Below are 21,970 nucleotides of genomic sequence, written 5' to 3'. Positions count from 1 at the left end.
AAACACTTCTAAACAGAACCAAATTCTCCTGTGCTGAAGGTATTTCCTGTAGCACCACATAGATATTTATGAAGATTTTCTAAGAACAATTCTTGAGTTTGTCTTATTCATCCCAAAGCTACACAGTGATATTTTTGAAGTGATATTTTATATATTCACTTTAAGTGAAGTGGGTATTTATAATATCCATTTCTACTCTTTCATTTTATTTTCTCCTTGTCTATACTTGCTTCAGGCACTACACCCTCAAAATGAAAAAAGTTGCACATATTGAACTAATTTTATTTTAATATATGACAATTTTCCATTCTAACACTCTTTTTATGAAAAATGTCTCTATTATTATATTTTACTAGTATAATTTTGCTTTAACACATTATTAAATTTGAAGTTAATTATTTAAATTATTAGCATCAGTCTATGGTGTTAGTGAAAACAGATTGTTTATAACATATTTTCTTGTAAGTAGCTATAGATAATAGAACTATGTCTGTATTCAACCTTGATAAATATAAAAGAATATACAACCACTAGAAATATAGTTGGAAAAGGAAAATCAGCATGTGAATTTAAAAAAAATTATAGCATCTTTAAAAATTAACTTTCCTTTTGAAAATTACTTTTTTTCAATTAAGTTTTCTCTGGCAAATATGTCACAACTGCTAATAAATTTGGCATATGAATTCAGAAAATGCTGTTATGAAAATAGTATAATACTTCTGTAATGGCTTATTTTAATACTAGCTTTGGAAAAAATGCATAAGTATAGCAACTGAGGAACATGTTCATAAAGCAAATAATTCAGGAACATTAAGTGTTGAGAAAAATGTTGCATAGAAATACACTTTTTTTCACTTTGGGTAATTATTTCAGGACAGTGGTATATCACTGGAATCCTTGGCTTATTTTTAATGATTAGGGCATACTAATTGGTGAAACCCTTTTCCCTTGAGATGAAACTCAATAAAACTGCCCACTAAATAATATTAGAAATGAAATCATAATCCCATTATCCCTTAGAATCCTGTGACAGGCCAGTATTTGAGAAGGCCAGAGCCAAAAGTGATGGCACGTGGTTCAGGCTGAACCACAGGCTGGACTACGAATGTCTTGACGGGTATGAGAACCGAGACGGACGCACCACAGGCTCCATTGTATGTGGTCAAAACGGCTGGTCCGATAAAGCTGCATGCTACGGTAGGTGCTCTTTTCCAGATGTTCCTTCCTTCAAGATAAACAGAATTTAGCAGTAATTGTCAGAAATGTTTTATTTTTACCAAATTACACTGATCTAGAATCATCTTTAAGGAATGATGCTTCCTTCTACTTTAATGTAAACTAGAAGGAGGGGAAGTTTTAAAGTCCAATGACTCACTCAATATCAAAATGACAGGGTCTTGCAACCTGTTCAGGTATTTTGCTCCTGACTTTCTGTTTATACCTCCTACCTTATTGTTAACTTCTGCAGGTTTTGACAGGGCTTTTTATTTTCTGACTTTGACAAGTTCTGAGGACAATGACATGGATCTCTTTTATTTTGCCAATCAGAAGTGTTTTTTCCAGGGTTGGAAAAAGGGCTTCAGTCTCTGGTAAGCTGAGTGAATGTTGAGTGTCCCAAGTCAAGGGAAGAATTATATGCAAACTTTGGCAGAAAAGTAATATTTGGAAAATATCAAGGTGGGCAGATTCTACTCAATGAGAGAGGATTTTATGAGCTGAAGCTGCTACGAGGCAAAGGAAAGATGATCTGGGTTATTTCAAGGCATATTAACATTGATTGATTTTATGATTCATGAAAAGGCATAGGGAATTTTAAGAAAAGGAATGATATAATTTTATCTAGATTTTTGAAGGCTGTTTGTGGATTTTTCTGTATGCTGTGCTTATGATGGACAAGAGAAGACTTAAGAAACCATGTGGGTGAAAAAGTGTGGGGATTAGACAAATTCTTGGCTGAAGTGATGCAGAGCAGAGAATAGATTTGGGATATATTTTCCTTGTAATAAATGCAGATAACATTGCTAAATGTTGGTTGTCAGAAAGAGCAAAAGGTGAAGGGACTCATGTTTTGAATACCATTTTCTCATGAGCAAGCAAGCAAATGGAAATGACTTTGTATGTCATACTGGCAGGAGAAAGAACACTCTCACAAAAGCATCACACCTTTGACCTGAACACGATGTGGTTGGGCCAGTGGGGACCATAAACATTGGCTACGTCAACTGCAGTGTTGAGTGCGTGGGTTTAGCCAGGGGATACACACGTGAGATTATCACTCTGTAAATAATGACATCAGATTGGGAAAGGATGTAGAATGAAAATAGAAGAGCGTTCAAGACTGAGTTCTGAAGCTTCCAACACTGAGGCATCTGACAGAGGAGGAATAGATGGCAATGTGGACAGAAAGAAAGGAGGACCCGGAAAATTAAGGCCAAAAAAATATCAGAATGAATATTGCATAGACTGGACAGAAGAAAATGATTTAAGAACAAGGAATAATAACTTGACTAATAGTAATTCCTATGGAATTAGCCTGAAATGGTTCTATATCCAATTCCACCATTTGCTAAATATGAATCTAAGGGCAACAACCTATTTGAAGCTTGGTTCACTCCTCTGAATCTGTAAAATGATTTAATATTTACAAATGCTCTAATATTTCAAAAGATCTTTTAGTTATTAAAATAGCTTATTCATATAAACTTCTTGTCATAATGCCTGCCATGCAGTTTACTTAAGGAAATTGTAAACTAACTACATTAGAATCGTTACCCTAATGAATACTTCTAATTCCGTTAATAAGCCAGGTTAAAAGACTAAAATTGTGGTGGATTTGGCTACATGGAAGCCAACAATAATTGTGAGAGAGACAGTTCCAGATGGAGTAGACAGGGAAAAACCTACTTAGAACCTGCTAAATAAATTATTAGTGAGAAATGCAATACAGAATGTGGACATAACTCTTTGAAAAGGCTTGGTTGTGGCAGAGAACAAGAGGTTCAGGATAGACACACAGGATTTCAGATAGACACACAGGGTGAGCTTGTTATAGAAACAGGCCAGGCTTGTTCAACAGTGTCCAGAGCCCAGGTAATTTCATTTTTAGGCTGTCAGCAAGCACCTAATATGTGCCAGAAGTTGGCTACGAGTTCAGTTCAGTTCAGTTCAGTTGCTCAGTTGTGTCCGACTCTTTGCGACACCATGAATCGCAGCACTCCATGCCTCCCTGTCCATCACAAACTCCCGGAGTTTACTCAGACTCATGCCCATCGAGTTGGTGATGCCATCCAGCCATCTCATCCTCTGTCATCCCCTTCTCCTCCTGCCCCCAGTCCCTCCCAGCATCAGGGTCTTTTCCAACGATTCAACTCTTCGCATGAAGTGGCCAAAGTATTGGAGTTTTAGCTTCAGCATCAGTCCTTCCAATGAACACCCAGGACTGATCTCCTTTAGGATGGACTGGTTGGATCTCCTTGCAATCCAAGGGACTCTCAAGAGTCTTCTCCAACACCATAGTTAAAAAGCATCAATTTTTTGGCATTCAGCTTTCTTCACAGTCCAACTCTCACATCCATACATGACCACAGGAAAAACCATAGCCTTGACAAAATGGACCTTTCTTGGCAAAGTAATGTCTCTGCTTGTTAATATGCTATCTAGGTTGGTCATAACTTTACTTCCAAGGAATAAGTGTGTTTTAATTTCATGGCTGCAGTCACCATCTGCAGTGATTTTGGAGCCCAAAAAAATAAAGTCTAACACTGTTTCCACTGTCTCCCCATCTATTTCCCATGAAGTGATGGGACCAGATGCCATGATCTTTGTTTTCTGAATGTTAAGCTTTAAGCCAACTTTTTCACTCTCCTCTTTCACTTTCATCAAGAGGCTTTTCAGTTCTTCTTCACTTTCTGCAATAAGGGTGGTGTCATCTGTATATCTGAGGTTATTGATATTTCTCCTGGCAATCTTGATTCCAGCTTGTGCTTCTTCCAGCCCAGCGTTTCTCATGATGTACTCTGCATATAAGTTAAATAAGCAGGGTGACAATATACAGCCTTGACATACTCCTTTTCCTATTTGGAACCAGTCTGTTGTTCCATGTCCAGTTCTAACTGTTGCTTCCTGACCTGCATACAGGTTTCTCAAGAGGCAGGTCAGGTGGTCTGGTATTCCCATCTCTTTCAGAATTTTCCACAGTTTATTGTGATCCACACAGTCAAAAGCTTTGAAATAGTCAATAAAGTAGAAATAGATGTTTTTCTGGAACTTGCTTTTTTGATGATCCAGCGGATATTGGCAATTTGATCTCTGGTTCGTCTGCCTTTTCTAAAACCAGCTTGAACATCTGGAAGTTCTCGGTTCACGTATTGCTGAAGCCTGGCTTGGATACTTTTGAGCATTACTTTACTAGCATGTGAGATGAGTGCAATTGTTCAGTAGTTTGAGCATTCTTTGGGATTGCTTTCTTAGGGATTGGAATGAAAACGGACCTTTTCCAGTCCTGTGGGCACTGCTGAGTTCTCTAAATTTTCTGGCATATTGAGTACAGCACTCTCACAGCATCATCTTTCAGGATTTGAAATAGCTCAACTGGAATTCCATCACATCCACTAGCTTTGTTCATAGTGATGCTTTCTAAGGCCCACTTGACTTCACATTCCAGGATGTCTGGCTCTAGGTGAGTGATTACACTGTTGCAGGAAGGGGGACCCCTTCCAGGGCCCGAAACTGGGCTCTTGTCTAACACTCAGAAATGAATTGTCCGAGGAGACACGTGCTGACAAAGCAAGAGATTTTATTGGGAAAGGGCACCCGGGTGGAGAGCAGTAGGTAAGGGAACCCAGGAGAACTGCTCTGCCGCGTGGCTCGCAGTCTTGGTGATGGGATTTGTTTCCGGGTAGTCTTTGGCCAATCATTCTAATTCAGAGTCTTTCCTGGTGGCGCATGCATCGCTCAGCCAAGATGGATGCTAGCAAGAGGGATTCTGGGAAGTGGATAGACACGCGGTGTTTCCTTTTGACCTTTCCCGAACTCTTCCGGTTGGTGGTGGCTTATTAATTCCGTATTCGTTATCAGGCTCTCCTGTCATAAAACAACTCATGCAAATAGTTACTATGGTGCCTGGCCAGGGTGGGCGGTTTCAGTCAGTGTGCTGCCCCTAACAACTCCCCCCTGAGAGACTTCATACTCAAGATGCTTCTTGGGAATTGGGGCGGAGGTCTCTTTCTTCTGTAACTTCTTCCTGCTGTTCCTGGGCGTAGGCCTGGCTAGCAGAGCAGAAGTCTCTCTATACCTGACCTAAGTTGGGGTGTTTTATATCTGAAACCAGCTTTTACTCTTGTAATAACAGCAACTTAGTTTGAAACTGTCAGCGCCTCTCAGAGGTAAAATAGACAGGGGCCAAACAGGAGACCTAACAGGATGGTCATCACTGGTCCCAAGAAACAGGAGGCCCTGCTGGGATGATTGGCTGGTGGTCAAGCAACAGAGCTGTGTTCTAAGAATCTTATGTTTAGTCTGAAGTTACCATCTTCCACCTGGGTGGGGTCTCTAGTTCTGTAGAAGAACTCAAAAGACATTGTTATGCATATTTTTTTTTTTTTTTTTTTTTTTTGAGTAGGAACCAGGACCCGTCTCAAGGCTGTACCACCATTTGATTGTTTCCCCTCTGTTTCTGTATTTTTTTCCTTCTCTGATTGGCAATTGTTTGAATCTACCCTTTGGAACTCAGGGAAGGTCAAGGAGGCTGAATAAAGCCTATATTTTACAGTACAGCAGATCTGTACTCCAGAGTCGCCACCCCGCAGAGTCCTGTTCAGTTTTATTTAGGGAACAGGGCAACTATGACTGTGATAACTTTTTGTCAAAATGGGGCATAGGACCGCCTCAGCTTGTAGAAGAGACACTGAATTAGAAGTATTCCTGAGTTCCAAGTCTTAGATCTGAGCCTTGTATGATTAAAATCTCAATCCCTTGGTCTGCCATTTTGTTGTAACATACCCAGTTAGTAGTAGCTGGAGAAGGGATAACTGGAGTTTTAATAGACAAAGTAAATCTCTTTCTTTTAGAAGAATAGGCCTGAAATCCAGTCTGGACCTGGCACTTCAGGGAGACTTGTAGCCAGGTGGCCAGTTGCCTAGTTTTATAAAAAGTAAAGTAGAAGTTACTAGCTTCCAGCAGACATTGTTTTGAGAATGGTGGCATCTAAGCCTGACACGACTCAGAAAACTCAAGTGTTTAGCAATACAATGTCTAATCTGAAATTACACCCATAGTAACACCTGGTTATTTCCCAGGATGTCTGAACCATAGCTGAGTACTCTATTTTGACTTTTAATTGTAAAATTTTTTCTTTAATAGCCAAAGCAGATGGCACCATTAAGGATGTCAGTGTTTCTCTAGGTATGAGAAGATGCAAGAATTGGGACTCATAAAATCTCTTGAAAAGATCTAACTATCTGAAGGCCTGTTCTGCCAGTTTTTCCCAGAGCACGAAACACCTCATTCTTGATCTTCACCCTGAACTCCTTTCAGGGCCGTTGAAAGTCAGCAGTTGCAGTGGCCATGATATAATCGCTGTAGATGTAGATGGCAAGTGTCAATCTTCAGTTGGCAAAGCCCCTTTTTGCTCACAAACTTGACCACGACTTTGAGGGGGGCATTTCATGACCATTTTATCCCATGGTGCTGAGAATGTCCATTCTCAGGTTTGGCAAAGATTTTGTCGACCGGCCTCTCAATGTGCTGTTACTGGATTAGGCCATAAAACAGTATCTAAAATTCTCTGGACCACCTGTCTTACTAGCCTCTTGGTCCAGGAAAACATTCCCTCTTGTTGCTTTTTCTCGTATCTAGAGTTACACTGTCATCATCATTGATTTCATAAGGAACTATATATTATTCTATCAGAGGCCTCAGTCACACATTTGGCACTGTAAGAAATAGCAATTCTGTAAAACAGGTGAAATACAAAGAACGTAGCCAGCAGTATTAGTAAAGTCACAAGTAAGACCTAAGAGCTTCTAATAGATGTAGCCCAGTATATCCCAGGTCGTCTGACTTAGTCTACTCTGTACGAATCTTTATCTTTCAGGGAAATTATACATTGGCACCACCATCTATAAGGCACACAGCCCAGTTTTCTAGTGTTACTAGACTGATTATCTTTAGTATGATTTAATTGTTTTTAACACAGAGGAGACTTTAAACCTAAATTACCATAGCCTCGTGTTATCTATATAAGTCTATCTCATAATTGTGGGAGATTTCTTTTTTTTTTTTTGCTAAAACTTTTCTTGTTTCTCTGATTGAGCTTGAGGAATAGAAAAAGGCTCAAATTTATAGCCAGAGTCAGAGTAGGCGTTATTAATTGGCCCAGTGAGTGGATCCCGTCTGGTAGTATCATAGTAACCTGAATATGACTATAATTTTTCCAAGTAAATTTCCTCAGGGCCAACCAGTTAGAGTCTTGTAGTAGAGAAATTTACCAAGGTAACCCAGAGCTAGACACAGATAATTGGCCACAAACCCAACAATTGGATTGATTTTTAAAACTAGCATAGTATCAGGCCTGTGATAGAAAAGCATTTGATTTATATACAAAGGTCTAAGAAGTCAAGAGAACACTATAAACGATCATACGAATCAGGTCCAGTATCTTGGACAAGCTGTCTACCTCTGATGTTGTTGTCTTCTCATCCTGGTGTACTGTAGTTTTTCTTGTTTGAGCATCATTTTAAGGTGAGATCAGGTCAGCTGTCTTCTCTATAGACCGATCCAGTGTAGGGGCCTTTGGAAGTGGGAATTAATCTAAGAGTTAATTTCCCTTCAGTTTTATTGTGTATGAGCTAGTTAAGAGTACCTGATAAAAAGTCTTTCCATCCAGGTTGGAGACAGTCTCTTAAATTATGTCTTTTTTCAGTCCTGGTTGCAGGTCATGAGGCATCTGATCTTCGTCCAAAGATAGATTACTGAGACAAGCTTCAGAAACAAACTTTCACATTAATATCACATAACAGAATTGATCATAGACTTTTTATTTTGCTGAAACACTTATAGGATCTCAGACTGAACTTTTAATATAAAACAGGACTGGGAAACTCACACCAAAGGCTTAGCACAGATTTTGCCTGACAAATCTAGGTGAACTCTTTTCTTTTAAGGTCTCAAAAATTCCTTGAGATTTTTGTATCTGTTAGTGAGATAACCTTTTTAGCTCATTTGATAAACTTACTGGAAACTTAAGAGTTTTAAATTTCTGGAGGAGTCAGATAGAGAGAAAATATAATTGTTTTGTTTATAACATGTAATTTTACCAAATTATTTTTATAATTAGTTTAAGAGGAAGGTTTTTTCTATTCCCGGAAAACACACAATTTAAACCTGTAATTTCTCAGATAGAAACCATAAAAGTTATAAGCATATTCGCTGGTTCATTCAGTCCTTTGTTAACTTTTGTGAAGTCATCAGGTTTTTCATCAGAATACCAAGACATATCAAAATGTTAAGAACTCTATATACTTTCTAGGATATCTGTGTTAGTAATTTTTCATACATTATAACACGAGTGGATTTATTACTCATTTAATAATCCTTTTCATGTAATTTAACCAACCAAATAAACAGTTTAATATCTCTCTTTGGGATGTTTCAGGGGCCCTCTGAAACACCCCAAAGTTAGCTAGATGTCAAAGAAACTTCAAAAGAATTCGATTCAGGAAGTTTTATCGAAAAGATCAATTAAAAGCTTTAGAACATTTGGTCAGATTCAGTCAATGTTGATGGGTGTATCATTTAGCTTGTTGATATGTCACAATGGGCGCAAATACCAAGGCTCAAGGTCTAGTGAAAGTCAGCTCCGCCATCTTAGACCTAATTAGCTCTAACCAGTTTTCTTATGACTGTGTCATTTTTAACAAAATCTATTTATTTAACTAATTGTAATCTAATTTTAGAAAATCTTGATCATGCATAACTCTTTTTAGTATTTTTTTTACTCTTTTTTTACTGAAAGCACACTTCCTGCTTTCCTTTAGCAACCAAGAGCTAACTTTTATATTAGCATTTTATAGATTGGTGAGCATAAATACCAGTGATAATTTCTAAAACCCTTGCTTTTTTAAAACATTTTAGGATGGCATCAAACATCATTTATTTATAGTCCCAAATCTCTTTAGTTTTTCTGTAAAAAGAAATCAGTGTTTAGTAGTAAGTGTTTCAAAATCTTATTTCATTTGGAAATGACCTAATTATTTAATAGACTTTCAATACTTAGTTTAGCACAACCCTTAGAAATTCAAGTTACGCCAATCTGGGGAGACTATTGTAGACAGATATTTTTAAAGAATAATTATTCTTAATAGAGTTTATATATAAACTCATACCTCATTTACATTTTTTAGAAGTTTTTTTCACTCGAGGTAATTTCTTTGTTGACAAACTTGTAATAGGTATAATATTTAACTTATATTAAACCTAGGTACAATGAAAATATTCTACTTGATGTTAATTACTCTAAGACATGTCTATATTAGATAGGTCAACAAAAAACATTAATATCAGGTATTTAATACTGAATATTTCCCAGTTCACCTGAACCTGGAATTTATTGTTTAATTTAGAATTATTTGATTTGTAAGCGCTTACCTTTTTTTAAGCCAATTAAATAGAGCTCATTTACAAATTAACCTAAAAATATTACCCAGAGACAAAAACATACCAAGACATATTTAGACAGACACACTGCTTCATTTTCTAAGTTTGGGCATGAATTAGATATTACAATATAAAATTTACTAGTTTATAAAAAAAGCTGAAATAAATAACATTGTTAAAGGCTTTTTTCTTTTTTTTCTCAGTCTCAGGAGTTAGAGATAGTCTAGATAAGTGTTTCTGAGAGCCCTGGTCTCAAGGCACAGGTAAAGAAAATCAAGCTCTAGCAAAATGGTGACAGGTCTAAATGGTAGCCAAACAAAGCAAAATGGCCATCACAAATCACAACACAGAACAGAGTTAAAACACACACATATAAACCTGGCAGTCCTCATCAGATACTCTCTTAAATACAAGAATACAGTCTCTCAGAAAACCTTTTATAGAGACACAAAACTTCAGATGTCTTCAAAGATTTCAAAAGGAGGAAAAGAAGCCAGGTTCAAAGAAGGGGGAGGAGGCGGGAAAGGGGGGCAAAAGGGGTGGCCTTACAGACATCTCCTGCCACCTGCAGACACCCAGGCATTATGGGACTTTTCCCTGGGCTTCCAGAAAAGGGAGGACTGGAACTCAGCCCTACCAGAAACCAGACCAGAAAATTTGAGTTCTCTGCCAAGAGAAGGTGATCAGTCTCCAATCCTCAGCTCAAGCTGAGGCCTTTCGACCAGATTCCTGCGTCCAGGACTGGGGGACTAGAAAAACGGGAAGGATAGGAAGGGCTAAGGAGAGGAAAGAGAGAGGGAAGGGGAGGGAGGTCAATAAAGTCTCTTGTTCCTTACCGGTCGGGGCACTCTGGCCAGTTGTCCACGTCAGGAGGAGACCAGGGACAAAAGGGTCCCAGTTGCGGCCGCTGGGTCTGGTCCATTGGCAGGCAAGCTGGCCCCTGAGTACCCCAAGTGGTCAGGATGTCAGTCTCAGCGAAGAAGATGTCCCTTCGTGGTCGCCATTTGTTGCAGGAAGGGGGACCCCTTCCAGGGCCCGAAACTGGGCTGTTGTCTAACACTCAGAAATGAATTGTCCGAGGAGACACATGCTGACAAAGCAAGAGATTTTATTGGGAAAGGGCACCCGGGTGGAGAGCAGTAGGTAAGGGAACCCAGGAGAACTGCTCTGCCGCGTGGCTCACAGTCTTGGGTTTTATGGTGATGGGATTTGTTTCCGGGTAGTCTTTGGCCAATCATTCTAATTCAGAGTCTTTCCTGGTGGCGCATGCATCGCTCAGCCAAGATGGATGCTAGCAAGAGGGATTCTGGGAAGTGGATAGACACGTGGTGTTTCCTTTTGACCTTTCCCGAACTCTTCCGGTTGGTGGTGGCTTTTTAGTTCCGTATTCGTTATCAGGCTCTCCTGTCATAAAACAACTCATGCAAATGGTTACTATGGTGCCTGGCCAGGGTGGGCGGTTTCAGTCAGTGTGCTTCCCCTAACAACACTGTTGTGATTATCTGGGTCATGAAGATCTTTTTTGTACAGTTCTTCTGTGTATTCCTGCCACCTCTTCTTAATATCTTCTGCTTCTGTTAGGTCCATACCATTTCTGTCCTATATTGAGCCCATTTTTGCATGAAATGTTCCCTTGGTATCTCTAATTTTCTTGAAGAGATCTCTAGTCTTTCCCAGTCTGTTGTTTTCCTCAATTTCTTTGCATTGATTGCTGAGGAAGGCTTTCTTATCTCTCCTGGCTATTCTTTGGAACTCTGCATTTAAATGGAAATATCTTTCCTTTTCTCCTTTGCTTTTTGCTTCTCTTCGTTTCACAGCTATTTGTAAGGCCTCCTCAGACAACCATTTTGCCTTTTTGCATTTCTTTTCTATGGGGATAGTCTTGATCCCTGTCTCCTGTTGTGAAGAATACAGTGGGGGAAGGTGGTATGCCTTTCAAGAGCTTTCATGCCAGTATGGAAAAAAAAAAAAAAAAAAAAACATGAATTAAGGCAATAATGAATCAAAAAGTAAAAATATTTCTATTATATTGTTCCAATAAGTGTATTCTAAGAACAAAGGAATCCAAGCTCTTAGAAAATAGAAGGGACTGAGGGTCAAGTTTATGTAGGAAGATGTCTATGCAGAGGAAGCCTGGAAACCATTTGTCAGCAGAGACACATGCCTTTGCAGCAGCCAAGGCAGCAAAGAAATTGGCTCATATTAAAAAAGATCAGATGGTAAAGAATCTGCCTGTGATGCAGGAGACTTGGGTTCGATCCCTGGGTCAGGACGATCTCTTGGAGGAGGGAATGGCAACCCACTGCAGTATTCTTGCCTGAAGAATTCCACAGAGGAGTCTGCTGGGCTGTGTAATCCATGGGGTCAAAAAGAGTCAGACATGCCTGAGAGACTATACCTTCACTTTCAAAATTTCTGAGCCACCTGACAGTAAAATATCCACCTGCATCGCGGGTGACCTGGACTGGATCCCTGGGTTGGAAAGATCCCCCAGAAAAGGGAATGGCTAACCACTGCGATATTCTTGCCTGAAGAATTCCATGGGATTTTGGCGAGCTGCAGTCCAGGGAATCACAGAGAGTTGGACATGATTGAGCTACTAACAATTCTAAGTAAAGGGAAAGGCTTTCAAGATGATCATGGTTTTCCTACAGTCACTCTGTGAGAACAGCAGTTAGAAAACAGCCTAATGTCAAGACCTTTTTGTTTTTAAAGCAGCATTTTACACAGTATGATAAAATAGGAATTTTACATAAGACAAGCACAAAATATGTGAACAAAGTCACATACCATTAGAAGTATTGCTGTGTGGAAGTTTGGAATAAAGTTTTAGGAAAGGAATCCCAATGGTTCTCATCAAGAGTAACCTCTCATCTAAGCTACACAACTCAACATTAAAACAAAAGCAGAAACAAAGTTATGGATTTTGGGGGGAGGGGGCATTACTTTTAAAACTAGTTAGCTTATATATAATTTTATGGTAATGTTTGAAGAATTTTGGATAGTATGATCCTTCTTCTTGGTGAGATTCTAATTCTTAAATTCCAATTTTGAAGTTTGTAAATTATTTAGCAATAGGAAGTTTCCAAATAAGAATAATGCAATTTTTGATAATATGTAGCCATCCCTGGTGGCTCAGATGGTAAAGAATCTGCCTGCAATGCAGGAGACCTGAGTGTGATCCCTGGGTTAGGAAGATCCCCTAGAGAAGGGAATGACTACCCACTCCAGTATTCTTGCCTGGAGAATTCCATGGACAGAGGAGCCTGGCTAGCTATACTCCATGGGGTCATAGAGGGTCAGACTCAACTGAGAGACTAATCCATGCACAACAATGTCACAAATTTCATAATTTTACACATTTTCAATGATAAGTTTACACATTTTTAAAATGAATCAGAATAATCAAACATATATTAATGGTTAAGATCATTTATAGGTACAATAAGTTTAGATGTTTGTGTTGTCATATACATAATCAAGACACCTAAAATATGCCTATGTGACCTTGAACATGTTTACTCATTTTGTTTCATGTTTCAATTTGATTTCTACACATGTAGATAAAATTAAGTGATTTTTATTGTACCTGTAACTCAAAAGCAAGAGAAATGTCTCTCTTGTGTGTTCTAGTTTCCCAGTTATATTTTTTAAAATACCATTTTTTAATTTATATTCAATTTTAAAATTGTGTCTTTTTTTTTAATTCTGAGAGAATATTTATACATTTTGAGACCAAAAATGTAGCATTATATTTTGTAAATGTCAGTGATAAAATCAGATTCAGTATTAACAAGTTGTCTTTACAAATAAATTATCAGGATGTATATGTTGCTGTTCAATACCTTAATATTTCTCAAAAGTCCCAGATTGTATATGAAACCTAATATGTAATTTTTTTTAAGGAAGAGCATTAATGTGCTGTCCCTCTGTGGATGCAGGACCCAGCACCTCATTTTATGTGACACAAATATTTATTTTGCAGTGATTAAATATTCTCACTCAATTATTTATCTTTTTCAATAGAAAGAGAATGCAGTATTCCCGAAATGGATACATACTTAAATGCTTATCCCAGGAAAGAAACATTTAAAGTTGGAGATGTGCTGAAATTCTCCTGCAGTCAAGGCCGTATTATGGTTGGAGCAGATTCAGTTCAGTGCTACCACTTTGGATGGTCCCCTAAACTTCCAACGTGTAAAGGTAAATATTTATCTGACAGTTGTTGGAGCAAGAGTTGGGATTTCAGATATGAACCTTTTTATTTCCCTCTCTTAATTTTCTGTCCACTTCCAGTGCATCTATAATCTAATGTATTAAGCCAGAGATATACCCACCAAGGTGGAGAAGGAAATGGCAACCCACTCCAGTGTTTTTGCCTGGAGAATCCCAGACAGAGGAGCCTGGTGGGCTTCCGTTTGTGGGGTCACACAGAGTCAGACATGACTGAAGCGACTTAGCAACAGCAAACCCACCAAGGACATGTGCTGGGTAGTAGATACCTCAGTTTTCTTTATTTAAGAAATTAACCTCCAGGCGCTTCTTGAAATCTGTGGTGGAGAATCCACAGAAATGCATGAGGAACCTGACACTGGTGGGATTTCTTGTTTGTTTTCCTTTTTCCTGCAATTCCACCATTAATATTGGATAGTTTATATACTGTGGGCTTTACCTCTAGTGTCCTCAAGTATGTCTAAAGAGTGTTAAAGTAACTTAAAGTCAGTTCAATCACACGTATCAAATAACATGAATCAAAGTTAAACTGTTCAAATGCTTCTCTCAAATGATATTTTTTTCAAAAAGTTTTCATGCAGCGTTTCTGTGGAATAAAAGTATTGCTGTAATTTATACACCCAGACTGAGTAATTGGCTTGCATACCTATTAACATGTCTGGATAATGAACATGCTTTCTGAGCAAACACAGGCTTCAATATGCTAGTTCAAGATGAGTAATAGATTGGTAAACATGAGTCTGATGTAAACACTATTCCTTTTTCATTGCTTAAGAATGCTGAAGTATATAATATAATAAACAAAAGATCAGTTAGTGAAATAATTTCTGCATTAGCTGGATTTTTCAGTGATAAAACAAACAATGTAACCATAATTTACACAATATTTCTACAGAAGGGAAAGTAAAATCGTGTGCTCCACCTCCTCAACTTCTCAATGGGAAAGGGAAAGAAATACACAAAGAAGAATATGCACACAATGAGGTCGTGGAATATGCTTGCAACCCCAGATTTCTGATGAAGGGTTCTCATAGAATTCAGTGTGTTGATGGAGAATGGACAGCTTTACCTGTGTGTATTGGTAATGTATTAAAATTAATAATATTTAAAAGTAAATCAATACTTTTATTTGTATCCACATACACATTTAAATAATATTTTAAAGACAAACATATTTTTGTGGATTTTCAGAGGAGGAGCGTACCTGTGGAGATATACCTGACATTGATCACGGCGATGTCAAGCCTTCTGTCCCTCCCTATCACCATGGAGACTCAGTAGAGTTCAGTTGCAGAGAAGCATTTACAATGATTGGACCCAGATTTATCACGTGTATTAGTGGAGAGTGGACCCAGCCTCCTCAGTGCATTGGTCAGAATACACATCTCAAATTGACATTTAGTATTTGCAGGCATTCTGTTGAAACTTAGAGTTATCCTTGAAAATGTCAGATCTTAAATTATATAATGATCCCAAACATTTGATTTTTATAGTTCAATATGTGTCTAAAGAGGAAAAATATAAACTAGCAATAGAATTTTATGCATCTTTCTGTCCTGATGTTAACATTGTTTATCTTGATAAGTGTGAAGCTAAATCTTACTGATAGGTACTCATGTGATTAGAATGTGAGTACTAGTTACCAGGAAAATACAACTATTATTGCAGAAATGCCATTTTTGCTTTTATATGGTACTATTTCTTTTAGAACATTTGAAACCAAGAATTAGAGTTGAGGGAATACCCTTTTGATACATTTCTGTAGGAATCTTGCCTCTCTCAAAGCTTCTAACAATGATAATTTCTCAGTCTGTTTCAAATTCTGCAAAGATAGTTTCTGTGCTGGGTAGGGTGGGCTCAAGCCCGCCCTGTTAGTAGGTAACTCTGTCATGGGAGGCACTTTGGGGGGAGGCCAGAAACCTGCCCTGACATATTTCCCTGTGAGAGACTCATCCTGACCTTTGGATGACTGAATCTTTGATGACTGACCAGGAGAATCAATCTTAGCTGCCTTCTTTCATTTTTACTCTTGGAATAGACTCTTTCCTGGAGTTTTCCTGGGGCTCTGCATTCAAAGAGAGACCTGGGTGTCCAGGCCTATTAACTCCATTATATTTCTAGTCATTAATTATTGCAAGAAGAAGGTAGGGCTTAGGCTCAGGCCCTGAATGAGGACAGGGACTGATAGCTGTTTTCTGCGCTGACAGTATGTTGAAAGACCCATACTCAAAAGACGGGTTGACAGATGGGAGACATTCAGTAGGAGTTTATTTAGTTAAACAATAAATTTTTCCTTATTAATCCCTAATTTTTGTGAACACATTCCTCTCCTAGGAATTGCCAGTTCTTCAAGACCAAACCTCATCTTTGTCCTCTGTCTCCTCAAATGACCTCAGCTCATTTAACTTTACATTTTACCTTATGCCAAAATGTCTGCTTCAATTATTACTCTTCTGACCTCAGACCTTTCCTTGCAAAGGTTAATCCTCTACCTCTATTCAGTTTAATGTAGTCCCCTTTTCTATAATAGACCTTATTACAGTTTTCTTTTCTCAAGGTTTATTTTGTAACTCTAATATAGCTTGTCATTCTTCCTACTATGCTTATTTTCTTCTAATAAAATAAGTCTGCTTTCCTTCCAGAAACCAGTCCATCTTAGGATGAGGCCCACAGTCACCACTGCTCCTTTTGAGTATACATCTTCCTTTGGCCACCATTCCTTGAAGGATACTACTGATTTTGTGTCCTTTAATACTCTGAACAAATCTTAAAAATAGGGCTAATTCTCAATCCTCCAGTGTGTTTCGAATTCAGCTCCTTATTTTATTTTTTAGAGTTTCATTTTGAAATCATCACTTTTCTTTGACTTTTCCTTTGAATTGACTTTTCCTTATTTTATTCATTTCACTTAACCTTTGTCATTAACAAATCATTAACATATACTGCCAAAGACCTATACGGATATTTTGTCAAATTCAAAAAGAAACTCCACCTGCAGTGAATTTATGAAATAGGTATCTATATAAAAATCTTTTTAGTCCATATTTAACTTATCCTGGAGCTGGAAAAAAATTGTTATCATGGCATTATATTGGATTATAGAATGATCTGATACATAACATAGTGTCTCAAAGACTCTAAGTGTATATACAAGATAGGTTGTAACTTTAAGTACCCATTTTCTTATTTCAAGTATTTGTTCATTTTTGGTGGTTAGGTAAAAGATTTGCTTAAAAGTTAAGATTCTGTACAAAACACCTTGGATAGGTGTTATTATTGGATAATAAAACTTGGATAGTTTTATTATTATGTTTCATTTCATTTCTTGAAAAAATATATATAAAATAACAACTTGGCATGCTATGTCCACAGATAATTGTTTTTATTTTCTTGTTTGAAGATTGTGAGTTAAAAATAATGCAGAGATGCTTAAGGTCAACAAGCAAATTATATGAACATTTGCACAGATTTCAAATTTGGGACCAAATTTATTCATGTGATGACTATTTGCTGTGTAGATCATCAAGAAGTATTCCAGTCAAAAAGGCAGAAATCTTTAGGATGGGTATTTTCTCTGAAATTTCAAAAACTGGATGCAGGACTCAGGCTCATGTATAGTTTTTCATCTCATGTAATTTGATCAGCAGTAACTTGGATGCTGGAATTTGTAGGCATAAATGCTAACATCATTATTTTATTGACTCCATAGCTATTTTTTATTAGCAATTTGGTTCTTTAGAACTAGTCTTTTCAAGGGAATGTTTTCATTTTATAGCAACAGATGAACTTAAGAAGTGTAAATGGTCAAAATTATTTCTACCTGATGGAGAACTGGCACATAAAATTGGATATGATCATAACACCAACAAAAGTTACCAATGCCGAGGAAAATCAGAACTCAAACACTCAATCTGTATAAATGGAAAATGGGATCCTAAAGTAGTCTGCAAAGAAGGTAATCTCTTGCCCGTAATGTTTTTAAAAATGTATTCTATTTCTAACTCGTAAAAGTAGTATCTTTGTGTCCTTCAAAGAAATTTAGCTATTTATCATTACAAATATTTTCCTTCTGCAAGGTAATTTAGAAGCTAATCAAAATACTGTGTCTAAATATTATTTGTATAATGTGCCTTAGTCAGCTATGTGACAAACCATTCAGAGACTTTGTGACTTTAAATTAACATCTGGGCAGTAGATGTGCTCATTTCTACGGGAAAGCCATTACTTCTGATTTTGTGTATTACACATTAGTGTGCTTATGCCTATGCTGAACTATTATGTATTTATCCACATATCTATTTATGTATCAATCTATGTACCTATTTCTCTATTTGTTTAACTATTTTGAAAAGTCTTGAGTCATGTTGACACGATGAATTCCAATTGAATTGGTTCATTTCAGTTTTCCACTTTTCATATATGTGTTTCTCTTCTCTGACTCTGTGACATCTTGACTCCCTATCCTCAATATTTTTACCAATTTCTACAAGCCTAGAATATCTAGAAAGAAGCTTCAAATCAATACAAAACCAAATCTATTGTCTAATATTCAACCTCATAATTCATCCTTTTATAAAGATCCCTATATAAAAATCATACCACAATAAAGCTGTATTAATGGAGAATAAATTATTTAGAAAAGCATAACTATTTGGGAATTAAACAACAAGCTTCTCAATAACTGCCATGCCAATACATAATGTACATTGTGTATTATGGGCTTCCCTGGTAGCTCAGCTGGTAAAGAACCCGCCTGCAATGCAGGAGATCCCAGTTCAATTTCTAGATCAGGAATATCAACTAGAGCAGAGTTAGGCTGCCCACTCCAGGATTCTTGAGCTTCCCTGGTAGATCAGTCTATAATCCACCTGCAGTGGGGTGGGGGTGGGGGGTACCTGGTGAATCCCTGTGTTGGGAAGATCCCATGGAGGCAACCCACTCCAGTATTCTTGCCTGGAGAAGCTCCAAGGACAGAGGAGCCTGGCAGGTTGCAGACCATGGGATCATAAAAGTGGGACATGACCGAGTGGCTAAGGACAGTATTATATATTATACATTATATGTTTATGATTGCTTAGCCCTTGTGAGTTAACTTTTTTATAATTATAAAATATTTCTTAATTTTTGTCATGCACCTTGTCTGGAAATCTATATTAGCTTATTAAATATAATTAAATTAAAACAATTTATTATTTCATATGATGAAGGAATTCCCAACAAATTTCAAGGAATTTATGTTTGAAAATTATTCTAAATTAATAGTAAATATAAAAATAAAAAAAAGCTTGCTACACAACTGCATCTTTAAGGAAACAACATTTACAGGTAGTGAAGTATATATGTTCTACAGTTTCTTCTAGAAACTTTATAGTTTTATGTGAGTATATTTAAGTATGTTATCTGTCTTATGTTAACATTTGAGGATTGCATAAAGTAGGAGTTGATTTTTTATGGATGGATTGTCAATTATTTTAGCAATATGTGTGGAAAAGACTTTGAAGTGGAAAATCAATTGACTATGAAAATGTTGATTTATTTCTGAACTTTCTATTCAGTCATTTAACAATCTTCACTGCTGCCAAATTACCTTTGTAACTAGCTTTTTAGTAGGCTGAAAGTCTGATAATAGTCTCCAAGTATGTTCCTTTCACTCAAAATTACTTTAGTTATTCCGGTTTTGAACATAGAAACTTCAGGGGAAACTTACAAATTTTGATAAAATATTGGGTTGTATGTCGAAAGGGATGACTTTGTAATGAGAAACAAATTGTGGAGAATTGACTTCTTTACCATTTTGAATTTTGAAATCATAAACATGGTGTGTCTCTATTTATTTCTGCTTCAATTTTTCTAGACACACCAGTAGGCTCCCCTGGGAACCCAGTAAAGAATCTGCCTGCAATTCAGGAGACCCAGGTTCAGTCCCTGAGTGGGGAAGATCCCCTGGAGAAGGGAATGGCTACCCACTCCAGTATTCTTGCCTGGAGAATCCCATGGACAGAAAAGCCTGGCAGGCTACAGTCCATAGGGTTGCAGAGAGTTGGACACGCTTGAGCACATGTGAGATCTGATATGCAGTTTGCTTCTTCGAAACATTCTCTTGATGAAGAATTCAATTTCTTTAATAGGGAGTATGCTATTCACATTTTCTACATTGTCTTATCATTGTGTGAAGGTTACATTTTTCAAGAAATACCTCTATTTTACCTAACTTATGAAATTGATTGATGTAAAATCATTTCTAATAGTCACTTAACATTCTATTATTCTTTTAATCCTATAGTATATTTGGTGGTATCAGCTCTTTCATTCTTGGTATTGAGAGTTGTTTCCCACCTTTATTTTGTGATCAGAGTTTTGTTTTTCAAAATTAACATTTTCAAATTAACATTTTTAACACCCTTAGTTTCTTCCATTTCCTCTCTTGTCTAATTTTTATCATGTTAATATTCTTGATTTTTAACTTTGTTAATTTTCTGATTTCTCTTTTCTATTAATCTTTCTCAATTTTTTTCTCTCTTGTGGACTTAATTTTCCTTTTTTCTAATGGCTTGATTGTAATTTTACTCTCTCATTTCTTAAGATAGAAAATGAAAACATTGATTCAAACCATTCTGCTTTTTAAATCTAAAACTGCAAAACTACCTTTTTTCACTTCTAAGTATTGCTTTACCTGTGTAAAACTACCTTTTTGGACTGCTAAGAATTGCTTTATCTGTGCCTCAAAAATTTATAAATATGTATCAATTTTATTTTCATTTAACTCTATGTGAAACATTTCCTAATATTCCTAGTGACTTCTTTGACATAACAGTTGTTTAGAAATTTGCTGTTTAATTCTTACATATTTATTATTTTCTAAATAATTCATTCTCCATTAGCAGTCATACTGAGGTATGATTTTTATCTAGAGAGCTGCTTATTTTTACTATACACAATTTGATGATTATCATGGGTGATTGCATAGATAGTTTACTCTTATTGATATCTAATCTAATTCCCTTGTCATAGAACACACTCTGCAAATTTTTAATATTTTGAATTTTATTCTTTCTTTGTTGCACAACCTATTGTCTATCTTTGTGATGTTTCCATTTCATATAAAGTATATGCATATTCTAGTTTCTAGATCAGGTTAACATTGTTTGTAGTGTTCTAAAAATGTACCTATGTCTTAAAATAGTTTTTTTCTCATTGGTCTATCCATCAGAGTAGGAAGGCTCTCAGAATTGCTAACTAGGGGTGTGGATTTGTCTACTTCTTCTTTCAGTTCTGCATATCTTTGCTTCATGTATTCTGATATATTCTTAGATACATCATATATTTATAATGGCTTAGTCCTTGTGAATTACCTTTTTAATATTTATAAAATAGGTCTTCATAGTTTTCATAATATGCCTTCTCTGAAAGTCCACATCAATTTATCAAAATATAGATAATTAATTTAAAACACTTGATTAGTTTCATGTGATAAAGCAATTCCTAATCAATTTCATGTAATGTGTCCTCAAATTATTCTCTCTAAATTAAATGCAATTGCAAATTAAAAGAGAACTAGCTAAACAACTTATTCACCCATATCACAAAACTTGAAAATTAGAAAAAAAATTTTTCTGTGATTTGTTGACAGAAAATATGTTAAATTAAGTAAAATGAAACAGTATACTTTGGAATGTATGGTATACAGCAAATAACAAAGATATGTATAAATTAAAACTTGCTTTACAGAAAAAAAGGAACCTAAGTAATAGGTAGTACAATCTAGAATCTAGAAAAGAACATACATCCAAAGAACATAGAAGGAAAGAAAAACTAAAATTAAAATGTCAATTTTTATAATAAACTAAAAAGTATAAATAGCTGATTTGCAAAATATTCAGTTTATGGGGAAATCTAGTGTATGGACTACCTTTTGCAAGACTTTTAACAAGTATAAATTAAAATTATTAGGACAAAAATTTTAAACATCAGACACAAAAGAAAATGAATTTTTGAAAATACATTGATAAAAATGTCAAGATAGTTAAAACAGAAATAAGAGAAATATTTCTGATGAAACATAAAATATTCCAAGTCTTCCCTG

The 21,970-nt window shown here is 36.4% G+C and overlaps 1 protein-coding gene across 1 annotated transcript in view; it reads left to right on the top strand.

Moving 5' to 3' along the window:
* Nucleotides 1-21,970, top strand: part of LOC133068987 (complement factor H) — a 113,561-nt gene that overhangs the window by 64,739 nt on the left and 26,852 nt on the right. Inside the window, exons 11-15 of the mRNA XM_061160002.1 lie at nt 1,021-1,197; nt 13,681-13,857; nt 14,783-14,968; nt 15,079-15,258; nt 17,663-17,842. Of these exons, the coding sequence (XP_061015985.1) occupies nt 1,021-1,197; nt 13,681-13,857; nt 14,783-14,968; nt 15,079-15,258; nt 17,663-17,842 (900 nt within the window). The remainder of the gene's footprint in view (nt 1-1,020; nt 1,198-13,680; nt 13,858-14,782; nt 14,969-15,078; nt 15,259-17,662; nt 17,843-21,970) is intronic.

This window comes from Dama dama, chromosome 14 (genome assembly GCF_033118175.1).
Source record: "Dama dama isolate Ldn47 chromosome 14, ASM3311817v1, whole genome shotgun sequence".
Classification (NCBI taxonomy): domain Eukaryota; kingdom Metazoa; phylum Chordata; class Mammalia; order Artiodactyla; family Cervidae; genus Dama; species Dama dama.
This window is presented reverse-complemented; position numbering and strand designations above follow the sequence as displayed.